Raw genomic sequence first — 19549 nt, 5'->3', positions numbered from 1 at the left:
TGTTTTGTGTCAGTTTTACGTCGCCACTTCCATTCACATTTTTCATCATTGTTCCAGAATGTTTATCATCATTAAATTAATATCTATATATTTTATACTATACTTGCACTGCTTACCGTTGTCATACTTTATATATCTTAGCATATTCATACAACAAACTGTTCATACTAGGCTAGGCTACTGTGTATATCTAGTGTATTCATACACACTGTTCATACTGCTCACAGGCTGCTGTGTATATCTAGTGTATTCATACCCCTCACTGTTTTTTCATCATTCAATTCATTCTATATTTTATTCTGTAGATTGTGTACATTACTTTTCACTTTACTGCTTTTTGCACTCCTGGTTAGAAGCTAAACTGCATTTCGTTGTCTCAGTACCTGTAATCTGTGCAATAACAATAAAGTTGAATCTAATCTTGAGCAGGAACAAATGTATTTACTTAGTACATATCTGACATTAACGATTAAACACATTTGTGCATTCTTTATAAATGCAAACCGAGTCAAGCCGACTCCGGAGGTGGCGGTATGCACCTTAAAGTTGTTTGCAATCCGCCAAAAAACCGAGAGAAGAAGAAGAAGAGGAAGAAGCCGACTCCGAGCTGTCCGACTTCAGGCGAGCTTTTTGAGACCTCCCCCGGCTGCGATCGGCTATTCTCGTCTACTTTCGAGGCGAGCCGCAGCTCGTCTCAAACAAGCCTAATTGCTTGGGGTGAAAACAGTATTTCCGGTCTCGAAGTTTGCATAGTAATCTGCAGTACTCATCAACTAAAAACATCAGTTTATCCTTGTTAATTACACAACATTGATTGGTTTAAATTATGTACAATGCTTTTGTGTTTTCCCCCTTCGATTCGGAGAAACAAATAGTTTTTTCGCTGTTTAGGATGGCCGAAGACACTACACTACCCATAATCCTCAGCTATCGTTTGGGACTACAGTCCAAGCCCCCAGGAAGTGCGCCGGACTCAGATGAAAATATTCGTGCTGGCCAAACGGCGGTACTACACTTCCTTTTGGTTGCCAGGCCCGGAAACACTTACTGACTTACATGGGGAAAGAGTGGTCTGTAAATCGTTGGATAATTTTTTTTAAACTAAATAAACTACCCAGTATGAACACTTGTATAGCCCTTATTAAAAACATTGGTTCCTCAAGTTGTAAAAATGTGCTAATAACGTTATTCTGTGAGTTATTTCCCTCTGCATTATGAACGCGCATCTAACCCACGGGACCGCGTCGCCCGGCACGTTCATGTTACGTGTTCAGCACATAGACTGTATATATAAAGGTTCAGCACTACATGCGTTTATCTTTACCCATGGATGCACAATAAGAACGGACCCATATCGCCTTACTGCCAGCCCACGGAGCTGTAATAATGGATATATTGCACATGTTTGCTGTAATTCATCATTTGTAAAATATTATACTACATGGGCTGTATGATTAAATCTTGTACCGTAAATGTTGTATTAAATAAAGTTAATATTACCGACGTAGATTAACGTCCCTGTACAGTAGCTTCTTATTGCACTAAGAAGCTTATTGCACTGTATATATATATATATATATACATACATATACATATATATATATATATATATATATATATATATACAGTGCAATAATTCTTTCATGCTAAATGAAGCTCTGTTGCTTGGATATCACTAGATCCTGTTACAGCGTAATATAAAAGTACATAACGATTGATGTGTAAATTAGCATAATTACTAGCTAACCGCTAGCTGCTAACTGCCGCCTCGTTAATATCAAATCTATCATAATAACAACCTATTACCATGCTGTCATGAACGTGCGGTGCTGTTACGTGTACGCAAATTGACGTGCTTGATGTGAACGAGCATTTTGGGGGGCATGGTTAAAGTTGCGCATGCGCTATGAGCGCACATACGGGTACTTCTCAGGCATGCCGGGTAATCTGTGACGTTTCGCTCTCTCAAAAGTTGGGCCATTTTATCATCATGCGCGAATGAGCAACTCTCATAGGAATGAATGAGGCCCCGCCTCCCACGCTGTATCCAGTTCTTATTATACATCCATGCTACAGTCCCTTTGCTGGACAAACCCTGTGATTAATCTTCAAGCTCTGTGATTGGATGTTGGAGTGGCAGTGTGCCAAGGTTACGCCGAGCGTCAAACAGCTCTATGAAATGGAATGAAACCACGGCAGACTATCCAAAACTGGACTCGAACAGGTCCAGCCCCCCCCCCCAGAACTACACATGCTGGCTATTGTGTTTCGCAACATGTTCTATGGCACGTCTCTACTGGGAATTGTAGTTTTAAAAGACGTTTTCGTTTTTCCCACAATTAGAAGTTGCCAGTATTAAACTGTGTACACCCCTGGAGGTTTAGGGGATAAGAAACACAGTGGTGTTATCACATTTAAAACATATAATTAATAAATGGGTGAAAATGGCTTGTGTCCATAATGGGCAGCATTAATATATACCCACATGACAGCTCGTTGTTATTCTACTCCACTACAATTCAGAGGTTAACCTGGTATTTTTACTCCACTACATTTATTTGAGTTACTTTGCAGATTCTGATTAATGATGTGAAATATAAACAACCCTTAAATCAGACTTTAGTTACACCTGAGTAAAATTCAGGGAAGGTGATTGTCAAGTGCCAACAATCAGGCGAGATATTTGATAGTTGGTGCTTGAGAAGACTAAACATTTATCTGCAGATCCCTATAAAGCATATTCATTACTCGTTATTCTCTACTATTAGTTAATTAAAGACTGTATATAATGGCTATTTTGCACATCCCTTTCAAGATTTCAAGATTTTCTAAGGTTTATTGACATATCATATACACAACTACGGTGTAGTTATGCAATGAATGAAAAACTTGGGTCGCAGGTTCCTCAACAGTGCATTACAAGACATCTATCAATATGTGTTTACCTCCACCATTAGACTGTCATATTCTGCACATTTCTTATTCTATCTACATACATCTTATAAGAGTATAATTAATATGTAATATGCCTCAAGGACTTAAAAACGTGGATGACCTTAAACTTTTTGATTTGTTAAACACGGCCAAAACTGAAGTTATTATACTCGGCCCAAAGAATCTACGAAACAAATTATCTAAAGATATACTAACTATGGATGGCATTAATTTGGCCTCCAGTGAGACTGTAAGGAATCTTGGTGTTATATTTGATCAGGATTTATCCTTTAACGCCCACATAAAATCAATTTCAAGGACCGCCTACTTCCATCTACAATAACATTGCAAAAATCAGGCATATCTTGCCTCAAAACGATGCAGAGAAACTAGTCCATGCATTTGTTACTTCAAGGCTGGATTATTGTAACTCTTTATTATCAGGGTGTACCAAGAAGTCAGTTAAATTGCTTCAGCTGATTCAAAATGCTGCAGCACGTGTACTAACCAGAGTTAGGAAAAGGGACCACATTACTCCTGTTCTGGCTGCCTTACACTGGCTCCCTATAGAACACAGGATATAATTTAAATTCTTCTTCTCCCCTACAAAGCCCTTAATGGGCAGACGCCATCTTACCTTAAAGGGGACCTATCATGCAAAATGCACTTTTGTACGTCTTTTATACATGAATATGTGTCCCCGGTGTTCCAGGGAACTCACCAAGTGTCAGAAAACACAACCCTCTCTATTTTCCTCCATACCCAAATCTCTAAAAAAGGGGCTGCAACGGATCTGATAAAAACTGATCCAGATTTGAACACTGTCCTGACGTCAGGACAGTGGCGCTACGGCTATTGGGCCAACTCCACCAATCAGGAGGAGAGAGCCACGGCCATTGCCGTTCGAAAGCACTGGAGACGCTGTAGTACATATGCCAGGCCTGTAGGTGGTGCTGTTCTCACAGAATCAGCCCTTGCAAAAACAGAGCTAAAAAATGTCAAATTGAGCGAAATGAGGCATGGCTAAAATGCATGATTTGTTTGGTATTTTGAAGAAAAAAAAAGTATAAATATGCCTTATATAGGTATGGTCCTACACTATATTATTCAAATATAGCATGATAGGTCCACTTTAAAGAACTCATTATACCCTACTGTCCTACTAGGGCATTGCGTTCCAAGAATGCAGGGTTGTTGGTTGTTCCTAGAGTCTCTAAAAGTACAATGGGAGCCAGAGCCTTTTCTTATCAAGATCCACATTTGTGGAATCAGCTTCCAGTTTGTGTTCGGGCGGCAGACACCCTATCCGTTTTTAAGAGTGCGCTTAAGACCTTCCTTTTTGATAAAGCTTATAGTTAGGGCTGATTAGATTCAGCCCCTAGTTTTGCTGCTATAGGCTTAGTTTGTCGGGGGACACCTTACTTCTTCCTTCTCTCTGTCTGTACCTGTGTACTCTCATGTTCCGAATAACCCAGCTTCCCCAAATTTATTTTTGGTGTCTATATACGCCGGGATCCGGAGTCATGGCTGATCCTGTTGCTGTGGTCCTGAGTCCTGGATCGCGAGCCCTGGATCTTGAGTCGTGGCTGTGCCTGCTGCTGTGGTCCTGGATCATAAGTCCTGGATGGATATCCTCGTGGATTCATCTTCTTATTATAGACACATGCATTTCCAAACATTTGGACTACCTATGTTGCAAATGTATTATCTTTTCAATGTACACACGGCATCTATTGCACTTCTGTCCGTCCTGGGAGAGGGATCCCTCCTCTGTTGCTCTCCCTGAGGTTTCTCCCATGTTCCCCTTTAAACTGTGGGTTTTCTCCGGAAGTTTTTCCTTGTACGATGTGAGGGTCTAAGGACAGAGGGTGTCGTATTGTCATACTGATATTCTGTACAAACTGTGAAGTCCACTGAGACAAATGTAACATTTGTGATATTGGGCTATATAAATAATTGATTGATGTATAATATCAGTTAAAATAAGTGCTTCAACATAGTTAACATTGCAGGAAAGCAATATATTAGACGTTAAGTACTTTGTCTGGCTTAATATTTATCTGTAGATACCCCCAAAGCTTTTTTCTTATTTAAAAGAAGACCTTAACCTAAAGTATTCTTTAATGTTTAAATAAAGGTTAATTCGTTTTTCTGTTTTGCACATCCTCATATTAATATCTTTGTACATCCGGCACTAAACTGTTTTATTGTAGAGATCACTTACAGTATCTTCTTGATATTTTATATTCTATATTTCTATCATTGACCTTCTACTTTCCCCCTATTTTGTATGTACAAAAACGTCCAATCACCGAGCTTCCACCATAGCTGAGGATCTTGGGTAATCAGTTCAGTGGGTGTGTATCGCCTACGTCTGTTTCCGGTGACTTTATTTTGAAAATCAGTTCCTGACGGACGGCAAAAAAGCCCGATATTATAGAATTAAACAAATAAATGAAAACAAGGAGAATTGTGTGTTATTGTTGAGTAAATAACAGTGTGTTATTTAGAAAAGAATAACAAATTAGAAGGAAAAAAAGATTGAAAAAATACTGATTTCCGTATTCTGAGGCTCTGAGCCCCATTTATTTTCCTCACGGATGGCAAAAAAAGTCCGACATTATACGATTTAAAATAAAAACAATAATCGTGGCTTGATATTGAGTAAGAAAATGTTTTTATGAACCACACAGCTTCCGGTCTTCCAAGACCCAACCGGACAAAAAGACGTGGTGCAGGCACGAAACATACTACCAATAGAAATACATTGCTTTGAAAATCGTTCTGTGTGACACGAAAAAAAGGGGAAAATCGTGTTGGTGAACACGAATCAATAGATTAAATGTCGTGACTATAACACAAAATGCCGTGAGACTGGGTTGATTATTAAGGGTGGACCATTTACCAGGTTTCTCAGCGTGATAACATGTCTTACACTTTCTTTCCGACACAACCTAGGTCTCTTCATAAGTGTATGGAAACATTCTCTAAAGACAATACCATTTCACTGAGACAGTCATCCAGGATGTCGAAGTTGGAGGTGTCCGTTGGATTAGACACTTCAGGCAGGAAGGGGGCTGGGAGTTTATGCAGGGAAGCCCAGTCCAGTCCACAGAAGAAGGGATTGCTCCTGAAGTCACTGAAGCCTTTCCTTCCCAGACGGACTTCCCTTTCACAGATGAGCCCAGTGATGAAGGAACGAGCCTTGTCTGAAATCTCAGGGCCAGAAGAAGGGAATTCGAAATACTCCTGGGGAAGAAGATGAGGAAGACACATTTCAAAATGTCTTTTGATTACATCACTTCTTCTGATACCACTAGTAGTATAACTACTGCTAAACAAAAGGGTTTTAAGGAAGTCTTACTCTTGCCTGCTCTTTCCAAATCCATGGCCACCTATAGCTCAAAGCTACTAGCTAGCTTAGTCTTACATGGTAGGAAATGCTTCTCTGCGTTGCTAGCCGGTTAGCTCGTGGTCTGTTGCTCACAGGCAGTATGCTGTCCCATCTGACATTTCTTAAGGTAAGTTTGAAATAATGATTTCTGTTATTGAGCTTGTACTACACAATCTTAAAAATGCTTTCACTGTTTTCAAAATACAGTTTTGAATCATCCTGAAAAGGTACATTTCCAAATTACCCAGTTTCTGTAATGGGGCATTTCCACCATGGCGCGGAGCGCAGTTTAAGCGTGCCGTGTCGTGCCGGGCCCGTTTTTGGTTGCGCTTCCACTAGGCCTAGTTCCGGCCCGGGGGTACTTTTTCACCTCTTTTCTGGCCCGACAAAATCGTGGTTCTATCGGGGCCAACAAACAGGGCTGAGTTTGCTAAACTAGAGAGAGAATCGCTGGCAAGGGGGCTACAACTACAACAAGATGAACATATTTGACCGTGATTTAATTGTAATACACGTTTCAAAATGATGCCGAAGTAACAACATACTAATACCGGTTAGTAAAAACCATGAATTAATGCTTTGACAAGTCTGCAGACTTAAAAATGCGTGTTTTCTAGATGGAGATTGGCTAAGCTAACGCAATATATGCTCCGACCGTCCACACTCACAACAACGGCCTATACAGACATAAATAAACCAGCGACTGTATTCGCCATGACACAGACAGTCTGTGGTTTGTACTTGTTTAACTTTTGTCTAGTTTCTGAACAGATATGAGGAGCTGTGAGCTTGAGTGCTAAAAGCTAACGGCTGTGTTGTTTTTCTGGGGTTCTCATTGAAGATGACGTCACGGCTCCGCCTACACTGCGTTACTATAGTAACTACTCCAGTTCCTAAACTGTAATGGAAGCGCAGCATGAAGTGAGCCGGCCCTAACAAGGCCCAACGCGGCCTAGCAGTACCGAGCGAGGCCGAGGCCGACCGTGTGGTGGAAATGCAGCCATAAATGTCCCCCTCTTATCACCAGGCTACTTACTAAAGAATCAAAACCAAAGGCTGATTTGAAAATGATTTTATATAATTAGAAATTATTTTATTGCTTTGGCTAAAACATATTTTTCACGCTATTTTCAGACAACTGCAACTAGGCAATGTTCTCCAGCGGTCTGCTAGAGAAATACTCATAGAATGCATTATTTGACTATCATAATCAAGTTTTCATCAAAGCCATAAAATCAATATATAGATCAGGTAAATATAAATATTTATAAATAATGAAATCTGAAATAATTTTGTCAGCGTGTCAATGTACCTGGAAGTTGATGATCTTTGCGTATGTTTCCGAGATGGACTCTGCAAAGAAGGGTGTGGTCCCCAGCATCATCTCATAGGCACAGATACCCAGAGCCCACCAGTCACATTCAGGACCATAACCTCCAGCCCCCTCTACGGCCCTTAAAATCTCTGGAGACAAATAGTCAGGGGTCCCTACTGCTAGTGACGAGTGAACCTGAAATGAAACAAGCAGGCCAATTGATTTTAAATACAAATGTATAAGGTCATGGCCAGAATTTCCAATTTGTTTTGTTGTTTTAAAAATTCACTTACAAGAACAAATGTTTTAACATGATATGCTGGATTTTTGTCATTCTTTTACCCTCTTTAGGGTATCTTTTGTGAAACTTCTAAGAAAGTGTCAACCCTCACCATCCCATCCTCGAGGAGCCTCAGACAGGAACCAAAGTCCCCTAGTCGTATGTGTCCATCCGCTGTCAGCAGGATGTTGTCAGGTTTGATGTCTCTGTGTAAGGAATTGGGAAGAACGGGCCATTGTTATCTCTAAATGTCAGATTTAATTGATATCACATTATTTACCTCCATGTCACAGTCCCAGGATAGAGTGCATTCATGTTAGTGTGTAGTCTTAAAGTCCCAGGCCTGATTTGGCATCACAGAAATTAACCGTTTTGCAGTTAAGATCAAGATTAGGACCAAGTCTAGAAATGGGTGTGGTCTCAGAAAGGGCGAAAAAGTGTGGAACAACTTGATGCCCCTGTGGCCCAATTTGGCATAGCTGCTGGTGTGATCCCATCGACAAATAGTCCCTAGTTTAAGGAGAAGAATAGTGTACCTGTGTACATATCCCAGTCTGTGGATGGAGTCAATTGCCATGATCATCTCAGCCAAGTAGAACTGAGCCATGTCTTCGTGGATCCGGTCTCCAAACTTACTGAGCAGAGTCAGCAGGTCCCCCCCTACATAGTAATCCATCACCAGGTACTGAGGGAGGACAGGGTGGATGTGTTGGAAAATAGCAGCAGAAGTTTTGTTAAAAGCAGAATATGCTAGCAGTACAAGTACAACATATATACTTGACATCATGTATGTTCATACGCACCAGGTAGTTGTCATCCTGAAAGGCATAGTGCAGCTCTGTGATCCAGCATCGGTCGCCCCTGAGTAACACCTCCCTCTCCTCCTGGTAACACGCTGTCTATGTAAAACACAAACACAAAGGCTTCAAGTAGAAAGACAGATATCCAAATAATTGTCCCACTGAGACACAAAACAAATCATGGACAGTTTCACCATGTGCTTTACTTTTACTTTCCCTTCGTAAGTAATTCATCTAAGCCCAGCCTTTGCAGTGAGAAAACAGCACATATTCTTTGTCTTGTGAATGTGAGAGCAGAGGCTTGTACGACGAAGCCGGTTCAACATAACCTGGATATGTTTGAGTTACCCGGTTTACCTAATCCAAAACAAACGCGCTCTCGCTAAGCGGTCCTACGACGCTGGTTATCAACTCGTTAACTCAAGCCAGTTTTGCCCTATGTGCGCGTTCACATAAAAGAGGCGGGGTTAGCAACATTTGACCAATCACAAACATGGAGAAGCGCACTGACAGCGCAGCGTCATACTTCCTGAATGAAAAGTGAACTATAATATTAGACAAATATGAAGACGTTAAACTTTAAACATCCATGACTTAAACACTTTATCCAGGATAAAAGCCACATAGCTGCACCTGCAAAGTGAATACAGCTGGTAAAAGAAAAAGTGTTTGAATGCGTACATTAACAGGTTTATGATATCACTGCCCCGTCTAAGACACGAGTGGATCTGACTTTAATTAGGACATTTGACTCGAGTGTTTCGTCAACTTAATGTGTTGCTTAAAATAATACTTCTGCATACAGTATGTGACACTGTGAGTGTTGCACGGCCAGATACGGCTCAAGAAGCTGACTCAGATAAGGAAATATATGATAGGCCTAGGCTACATTATGATGTGATATGATGTGATATGAATGATAATGGGACACACATCGACGTCTGCACTCACAGTGCCGCGGACTGTAGGCTACGTAATGTTACTTTGATCCGGTTACTTATGTTAACTTGTGGCAGATATTTAAGTAAGCTTTCTTAACGCTAATGTTATAATAGTCAGATTGCTCTGAAGATGGGAGGTGATATTCTATTAATGTTCACATTCACACAGTCAGTTGATTTTTGCCGGCCGTCTTTCTACTGCAACAGCAGTCTAAACTGTATTTCCTCTATCCTGTAATATGATTTGATAGCTTTAAACTCCGCACACGGAGCTCTGATTGGTCAGCAGGCGGTGCTTTCACTGAGTTGATCTCTTATCGTGGAACCTAACCTGCTCCGGAGCAGGTTTGCCGTTCAGCATAAGTTACCATGGGGATCTAGCCCGCTAAGAAGAGAACCAGCGTTGTAGGACCGGAAACCCAGAGTTTTCCCTGAAGGTAGCTCGCTAAGCAAAAATCCGGCTTCGTAGTACAGGCCTCAGGTGTGTGTGTGTGTGTGTGTGTGTGTGTGTGTGTGTGTGTGTGTGTGTGTGTGTGTGTGTGTGTGTGTGTGTGTGTGTGTGTGTGTGTGTGTGTGTGTGTGTGTGTGTGTGTGTGTGTGTGTGTGTGTGTGTGTGTGTGTGTGTGTGTGTACCTCTCCTCGCCTCAGCATGTCCCACTTATTCATGATCTTCAGAGCATACACTTGCTGTGTGCTTCTCATCCTTGCCACAGCAACCTGCAGCGGTGACGATTAAGAAGAACGTGAAGTTTCAAATTAATAACAGACCTTGTCACTGCTCATGAAATAGGAAGACATTTGGGTAAATAGAGTGTAAAAGCAGATACTTCAAAATGCTTGATCAGATCATGTTAATATGAGACTTTAAAAAGTATCACTCCTGCTCACCTCACTGAATGTGCCTCGGCCAATCACCTTCAGGATATGAAAGTCTTCCCTTTTGATGCGAGTCCTTCTCACCTGCCTCACCAGGGGCTCGGCTGTGATTGGACGAGAGAAGGGAGAGATTGTTTCATTTTCATGATATATTGTAGCTTACAAATAAGACAGGACAAGGGATCTGATCGACCAGGAACATGACAGATGGTAACCATAGACTGTATATATAAATGGACGTAGGGTCCGTGACGTCACCCATAGGATTCTGCAGAGTTGCCGAGAAGCCCTTAGTAGGCGGAGTCGGCCACTAACGGCTCGACAGTGACGTCTGAGTCTAACTCCCGCCTGCTACATCCTGATCCAAATAAGGGCAAAGAGGCGGAGCCGTGGCGGAGACGAGGCGGGACAGGGCGGGATCTTCTGCCAACGGCCGTGAAGTTCCAGACCTAGCTCAGGCTAAGAAGCTAAGCTAACATGCTCACAGTATTAAGCTAACAACCCAGCTTCCGGTCACTGCTCCTCGTTCCCGGCGTTCTGAAGGTAAGATCCCCTGTAACTTTACAAAACTTGTCCTTTTGATTTAAATGTTCTTGAACCTACACTATACAATTGTTTTTTAAGTGCTTCACCGTTTTTCAAATATAAATGTCATTTGTAACAACTTTGTAAACTAGCAGAGATATGGCCAGTGTTGCGTGAATTAGCCTATGGAATTAGCCATAAACTGTGGCCTATACAGTATGTAAAGGAATTAGCGTATTGTGAATTAAACAAAGCTTTTCCCTATGATTTAACTGTTCTTGATATTACACTATACAAGTTTAAAAACGCTTGTCCATGATTCAAATATAAACAGTGTAATATGCATGGGCTAACAAATGCAAAATTTGCATATTTATACTTTTTGACCATCAATTGTATATACATTTAATCCAACGTTACTGTTTCAACAGCGCTGTGAGAGTATAAATTAAATATGACTGTAGAAAAAGAAAGGCGCTTTTATATTGATTAAACCATTTTTATTTCTTTCAGCATTAAGAAAAAAAGATGGCAACCTCCTCCACAACCTGTAAATTGATGGTCCTGGCTTACTTTACATGACTTCAGATGGTTGACATTACACACAAACATACTATATATATATACATATATATATATATATATATATATATACACGTCAGGTGTGATTTCATATGTTATGTTGTATGTTATTGTCAAAGGAACAAAATGAGCAACCCTTTATACTTAATTTGATATTCCTCATTATCTGAAGCATTTGTTACTCTCATTTATTTTCCTCCCATAGTGACTGTATGGATAATCGGACAGCTATGTCCGGCGTGGAGCCCAGAGAGCTACAGAGACCATCGGCAGCAACCTTGGCCTCGACCTTCGCGCCTGCTGGTTCGGTTGGGGTGGACTGCGCTGGAGAGGTCTCCTCCCCTTCTTTTCCAACTCCCTGCGAGGAAGAGCAGCCCTGGATGTCCTCCTCATCCACTGTGGCGGCAACGACTTGGGGGATGTGCCCAGTGTTCACTTGGTGAATCAGATGAAGGAGGACCTGCACCAGCTTCACCATCGGCACCCTGGCATGAAGATCATGCTCTCCCAGATCAACCAGAGGTGCCGATGGAGGGCTGGTGCAAATCCTGTCAAAATTGACAAGGCCCGGAAGTTTGTTAACAGTGTTATCGCTACTTTTGTTCATAGCCTAAATGGTGCCATTGTTGACCACTCCAACATTAGACATGACAGTCCTGGGCTTTTTTTTGCGAGATAGAGTTCATTTCACCCCTAGGGGAAATGATATTTTTTTAAAGTCACTAGCCAATTGCCTGAAAGACCATCTCCAAAGACTGTGAACTGCTAAAATGTCAGTATCACTGTTTTTGGATTTGGCCTTTAGAGTATGTTTTCTAAGGCCCTTGCTAAGCCCAGACTGTCATGGCTAATGTTGAGTTAGATATTACATCTGTAGCCATAACACTGTTAACATGGCTGCTCTTCCTCTTCCCCACATCCCACCCCCCCTCTTCCCCCCAATGGACTCTGTAGCTCTCCAGGCCCATGCTGGGCATGGCTGTCTGTCAAACTTTTTTTTTAAATTTGTTATTATGTTTTTTGTTATTTTATTTGTTAAAATAATTCTGTAAATATTTAAAATAAATCACATTCATATTTTCACTTCTTTTGTCTACTGCTTACTGAAAATGTTAGCTATCACATCCAAATCTGACTATCAAATGAAAGGATAAGCTAACCATACAATACAGAAAACATTACACATTAAGGCTCAAATCTTTTCCCAAGCCGTAGCAGTCTGAAAAGAGTCCCAAGTTTAAAAACACAAAATCTTGACAATGAATACTACCTTGTCATTTATCAGTGACAATGCAAACACCAAGAAGGTCTCCCCTAATCCCATGTATTTTGGCATCAAATATGTCATAAGCATACCATAGAATGTAATTATGAAATGCAATACCCACAATCCCTACAGGGTCGTAACATCACAGAAAATAATACCTTTTAGAGAGTTTCTAAATTGTTCAGTATGCAGATAATTATTTGTTTTACAATAGAAACATTTTTCTCAATAAATGTTCCCACATGTTGTGAGCATCAACTTTAAATCTTTTGTCAACAAATAAAAAACATCTTAATTTCCTTTACGACAACATTTTGTTTAACACCACTACATTAACAATAAGCATAGGAAAATGATAAATGTCAACATTTAAGATTGTGCTTTTACTCTTTATTTAATCCGATCTATTTCACATTGAAAATGTACGACTTAAGTACACTAGAAAATAAACTAAAGATGTGCAACAACTGTATCAGTAATTAAAATGATATAACTTATGTACAGGGTTGGGAGGGCTACTTGCCAAAAACGCAACCAGTAACTTAATGTGAGTATCAAGATATAAAAGTAATGTACTGTAACCTGATAACTTTATTTTTCTTTTGGATTACCTCAATATCAAATGCAATGCAAATAAACACAGGAGAGAAGAAATATTAATATGATTTTTTTACTTAAATGTATAATATACATAAAGCTGACTCAGGCAGTAGGTGTATAGATTCACAATTAAAGTATTAGCCTACAGAACAGTACCGCTTCCAGAGAAGAGAGAACATCTGATCATTTTACAACAAACACTATATGCTCTTTTCAGGTTTTGAATAAGATTGTAATCCTGAGTTTCCCTATTATTAAAAAAAGTCAAACTAATCCGATTACATCTTTTCCTATGTAACTAAGGATTACACTTTCCTTTTTTTCTATACGATCTTGATTCGTGTTGGATGTAATCCATTACTACCTAAGCCAATAAAAGTCATAACTTTTGGAAAATTGTCTCAAGTTATAAATTATGCCTTCAATCTCTTTCACGTGGGGAAGACATCACATTGGCCGAGGCGTTGCAACTTCCCTCAAGCGTCCTACATGAAAGAAAGATCACATGTTAAAAATGTGTGCACAGACTATTCAGTATGACCCGTCTTAGTTTAAAGCCCACTCACCACGACAAGGTCAATCAGCAATTTTATATGCTCAAATGTCTACTGTGAAGGATATCATAAATCCTGAATGCAATCGAATGTAAAACAAAAAAGTTATGATTGATGAAAGTAGTCAATCGGTCAGATTTGACCCGAAGACAACAGGAGGGTTAATGCCATATTCACTTAATAACACATGAACAACTTTTACAAATATTTCTATATAGTCTGTGTTGGTAAATGTCATCTAGGTTGCACATTTCCTGCTGAAATACATGCATACCAAGTTACTGCGTGGCACTTTGGTTTTGATAAAACAGTGTAGTTCCACTATATAAACGTTACATTCATAATCAAACGAGACAATCTGCAAGATAATGAGCTATTTGTTGTTATGTTTAATGCTTGTCATTCACACGTTAATAAAATAAAATAAGTACCGATACATAGAACAATTGTGGCGATGTTCAGCTTAATAAGCCTTGTTCAACATAATTTATTTAGCTAATACTACAGCGGGCTGCAGGCGAACCAAGTCTGCGTTTCGCTGCATTCCTTGATCTCCAGTTATAATGCCGGACTCCGCCGCCGGCCGAAGCTAACGGAGCCGCCGGGACGCGCTAGCGAGCTAGCCCCCTGCGGCTCCGTTAGCTTCGGCCGGCGTGGACTCCGGCGGCCACCACTGGGATAATAGAGTGGCGAAGTCCCTCCCCTTCCGGTTGAGCCCCATGGGACCTTATTTCGGAAAAGTTATGCATTGAAGTCAATGGAGAGAGAAAGATTATCTTTCGATCCCGTTTGAATTGTGCCACGAATTACACATATGATGTTTGTCAATTTAAAAGATAATTTTGCAAGTCAAAAAAATTAAAATGTGTCGTAAAACTGTGAAGTAACACATTTGTTTGTGTGAAAGGCTCAATGAACTACATCTCTGGTCAACCACACACGTCACCAAGATGGCCGTCACTACTGTCTTGTCAACAAACGATTGACTATCACCACAATGAAACACGTCCTGAAGAATGTCATGCAAAGCCTGCCTTCCTTTGATTCTCTCTGAACTGCCTGGTCGTTTTAATGTTTAATGTCAACCATTTGTGCAGATAGCATGAAGTAGAAAAGATCGCCGATGCTAACGTTAGCGTTAGCATTTCTCCCCCGGAATTAAATGGTGTATTATAGAATGATCACACCGGTGACAGTTAGGGTGACCAGATGTCCCACATTGTCCCACACAAACATACTCCTTGTCCCACATTTGGTTTGTTGGGACCTGGTCACCCTAGTGACAGTACTATTCAAAGGGTTCACGAAATATGACTACTACTCTTACTGTTTAACATTTTGGGTTACTTAATGTTACTTCATGTTAAGGCTAATAAAAATGACAAGGCTGTAATGCTAACTAACGTGCTAGCTACTAGCTAGGTAGCTAACTTGATCAAGCCACTCCTGGTCGTTTCATCAGACGGGAAGCAAAAGAACGAGCAAGACCCATTGCTGGTATAATAACAACCTGGTACTAAGCACACAGGCATCTTGTTAAAGTTATCTTATCTTAGCCAGCGCCATATAGATAGATTATATCTATATTGCGCTGATCTTAGGTATCTGAATGGTGGAGGTAAACAATTGTGACATCACTTACGCGACTCTGGGATTTGTAGTCTTTCTAGTTACGTATTTTTCATAGTCTTATATTTCAACAGTTTTACGACAAACTGTGACTTTTTTGACATGGAAATGATTTTTTAAGATTGACAAACATCATATGTGTAATTCATGGCACAATTCAAACGGGATCGAAAGATAAGTTTTCTCTCCCCATTGACTTCAATGCATAACTTTTCCGGAATAAGGTCCCATACCCCGGAAGTAAGTGGGAGGGACTTCGCCACTCTATAGAGTTTGAATTGTGCCATGAATTACACATATGATGTTTGTCAATCTTAAAAAATCATTTCCATGTCAAAAAAGTCACAGTTTGTCGTAAAACTGTTGAAATATAAGACTATGAAAAATACGTAACTAGAAAGACTACAAATCCCAGAGTCGCGTAAGTGATGTCACAATTGTTTACCTCCACCATTCAGATACCTAAAATCAGCGCAATATAGATATAATCTATCTATATGGCGCTGGCTAAGATAAGATAACTTTAACAAGATGCCTGTGTGCTTAGTACCAGGTTGTTATTATACCAGCAATGGGTCTTGCTCGTTCTTTTGCTTCCCGTCTGATGAAACGACCAGGAGTGGCTTGATCAAGTTAGCTACCTAGCTAGTAGCTAGCACGTTAGTTAGCATTACAGCCTTGTCATTTTTATTAGCCTTAACATGAAGTAACATTAAGTAACCCAAAATGTTAAACAGTAAGAGTAGTAGTCATATTTCGTGAACCCTTTGAATAGTACTGTCACCGGTGTGATCATTCTATAATACACCATTTAATTCCGGGGGAGAAATGCTAACGCTAACGTTAGCATCGGCGATCTTTTCTACTTCATGCTATCTGCACAAATGGTTGACATTAAACATTAAAACGACCAGGCAGTTCAGAGAGAATCAAAGGAAGGCAGGCTTTGCATGACATTCTTCAGGACGTGTTTCATTGTGGTGATAGTCAATCGTTTGTTGACAAGACAGTAGTGACGGCCATCTTGGTGACGTGTGTGGTTGACCAGAGATGTAGTTCATTGAGCCTTTCACACAAACAAATGTGTTACTTCACAGTTTTACGACACATTTTAATTTTTTTGACTTGCAAAATTATCTTTTAAATTGACAAACATCATATGTGTAATTCGTGGCACAATTCAAACGGGATCGAAAGATAATCTTTCTCTCTCCATTGACTTCAATGCATAACTTTTCCGAAATAAGGTCCCATGGGGCTCAACCGGAAGGGGAGGGACTTCGCCACTCTATTGGGTCCCCTTTTAACATTTGCTCCCGTTTAGCATTATGGGCGTCACAGCCATATACTATAAAAGGCTGAATCATAAACTAAACTGTATATATATATACACATGTATAAAGGGTTACGTCCTTAGCTGACTAATAAGCTACATAATAAGCTACATAACAAGCTAAACTAACAAGCACACAAACACCTGCTAACGGGATTAACATGTATAATATTATCATTTTACTCACCGAAAAAAGCTGAGAGTAGACTTCTTGGAAGGTCTGTTAGTACATTCAAGCGCACAGCACGACATTTTAATTGTCTGGTATTTGTAACAATATTCCCTAAAAGGCACAATCACCACGAACACGGCTAAAGGGTCAAGTACAGCAACTACAACTAACTAACGTTGTAGCCTAGCAGAGTGGACAAGTTGCTGTTAGCTGACAGTGAGGCACGTACCTGTCCATCAAAGTGACCACGCCCTAATTTATGCAAAAACCTTAAGACCTAATATAAATAAAAGGGTCGCGTTAGAAAACAATTCACTCACAGATTCATAATCACGAAGGTGGAATCTAACTATATACATAATAAAATGTATTGGAGCCAGGGCTAGAAACGTTTTTATTCTGCTGTGAAATTGGGCATTTTAACATTGGGGTCTATGGAAATTGCTCCTTTCTGCAGTCATCGCCTATCGGCCAATATATGAACTGCAGTTTGTGGCACTTCCGTATTGGCGTCCCGGCTCTTCCCCAGAGTTTGCCGCTTGATGGTAACGCAGAAATGTTTTGTGTCTTTAAGGATGGTAGGACTTAAACTTCCTAAGCACCCACAGTACCACAGTTGAAAAAACATATCCTTATCCTCAATTTCATACAAGGAGTTCAGATGGGTCATTTGAAACCCTGCATGCTTGATTTGTTTGTTTGATTGTGCTAAGCCAAAATTAAATAAATAAGTAACTTAATAAATACAATATATAAATAAATAAATAAACACATAAATAAATAAATCATTTATGCAATTAGGTATGTTACATGAAAATTACATCAATAAAAGAAATAGTATGACATTTTGCGGACTGAGCTTATTTGTTTTCTTGCAGTAAGACATAGATGAGAAGATTGATAGAATTACACTTACTTACAATCTAATTTACTCTAACACTTACGAAGCAAGAGCTAGCACATAATTAGCATCACTTAGATTACATTAACGCAGCGTCCACACGGCAGCGTGCGTTGAAGCTTGCCGGTGGGCGTGTCTGAAGCTCGACCAACAACCAATCACATGAATCTCCCGCCCCGGACACACAAGCACGCAGTTTGATTGGCTAGAGCTTGTACTGGCATATGATTTGATTGGCTGACGCTTCCGTCGAAGCTTGAAAAGTTGAACTTTTCTCAACTTTTGAAGCGAGCAACGGAGGCAAAGCGAAGCGACGGAACCACAATGCAGTTCGGCAAAGCGTGACGTCACCCCATTCAAAGTGAATGGGAAGCAGCGTTGAAGCTTCAACGCACGCCGCCGTGTGGACGGGCAAGGGAAAAAACTTGCCCGAAGAGAAAACTCTCCAAGTCCACAATTCATGATTTATATATATTGAGGGAAATAAACAGACAAGAGACAATGTGTTATGCAGATGTTTTGCTGCATTCTGCCTTAGCTCTATATGTTCTATAATCTTCTTCCTCTTATAGCCTTTCTTTGTTTTCACTTTAACTTTAGTCTAGCAGCCAGGTAACACATAGAACACAAAGGCACACAGTCTCAATCAGGTTCAAAAATCACATTTAAAATACATCAAGTGACCCTATTATGTCATTGCTAAAACCATCATCATCATCTGCCCCCAATATAAATAAAAGCAAAAACGAATAAACAGACAAGACATAAAATGCGGCCAAATTAAATTGGTTTATATATCTACCTTTTTCTTTCTGTTAACAAACTAAAACTTTTTATAAATTCCTAAAGAGATTGAGATTAAGATCACTTTCATTAAGCCCTGATGGGGATTTCAGTCCTTGATTTGCACCAAGGGGCAGGTGGCAGAGCGAAGGGGCTGCCAGTGTTCCAACACCTGGGAGCAGTTGGGGGTTTGGTGCCTTGCTCAAGGACACCTCGGCAGAGCCCAGGAGGCGAACTGGCAATTCTCAGGCTACCAATCCGCACTCTGTATTTTTGGTCCGATCTGGACCTGAACCGGTTACCCTTCAGATCCCAAGCCAAGTCCCTACAGACCGAGATGCCACCCCTATGTAGTGCAATAGTACAAAGGTCAGTGATCTGTATGACATCAAAATGAATGCTGTCCATTCATCAGTCTATTTCTATTCTAGCATAGAAACAGTCGTCTGTGTGTTTTTCTGTGACGCAACATGCATGCCCAGCCCCTGACCCAGGGCGACAGCATGTGTTCGCTGAGGATAAAGGATCCTTGTCACAGGATTGTCCTCTGACTCAGGAAATGTTGAGCTCTGAGGCCACAGCGTGTGTGTGTGCCTGCAGGTTCTCTCTCTTGCATTCCTCTAAGTGTGTGAGGAGGTGGGGAATGAAAATAAAAATGAAGGA

The 19549-nt window shown here is 40.4% G+C and overlaps 1 protein-coding gene across 3 annotated transcripts in view; it reads right to left on the bottom strand.

Annotated features, from left to right (window-relative positions):
• LOC117472180 (myotonin-protein kinase) overlaps nucleotides 1–19549 on the bottom strand; it is a 39414-nt gene that overhangs the window by 9740 nt on the left and 10125 nt on the right. For all 3 annotated transcript variants that reach the window (XR_004554885.1, XM_034117337.1, XM_034117338.1), the window contains exons 2-8: nucleotides 10553–10644; nucleotides 10298–10381; nucleotides 8727–8822; nucleotides 8460–8608; nucleotides 8036–8129; nucleotides 7641–7838; nucleotides 5935–6183 (exon numbers count right to left, since the gene is read on the bottom strand). Coding sequence is in view for 2 of the 3 variants with exons in the window: in XM_034117337.1 (XP_033973228.1) it covers nucleotides 5935–6183; nucleotides 7641–7838; nucleotides 8036–8129; nucleotides 8460–8608; nucleotides 8727–8822; nucleotides 10298–10381; nucleotides 10553–10644 (962 nt within the window). In the remaining variant the exon portion in view is untranslated. The remainder of the gene's footprint in view (nucleotides 1–5934; nucleotides 6184–7640; nucleotides 7839–8035; nucleotides 8130–8459; nucleotides 8609–8726; nucleotides 8823–10297; nucleotides 10382–10552; nucleotides 10645–19549) is intronic.

This window comes from Trematomus bernacchii, unplaced genomic scaffold, assembly GCF_902827165.1.
Source record: "Trematomus bernacchii unplaced genomic scaffold, fTreBer1.1, whole genome shotgun sequence".
Taxonomy (NCBI): Eukaryota; Metazoa; Chordata; class Actinopteri; order Perciformes; family Nototheniidae; genus Trematomus; species Trematomus bernacchii.
Note: the sequence above shows the minus strand (reverse complement) of the source record. Positions and strands in the feature narration are given on the sequence as shown.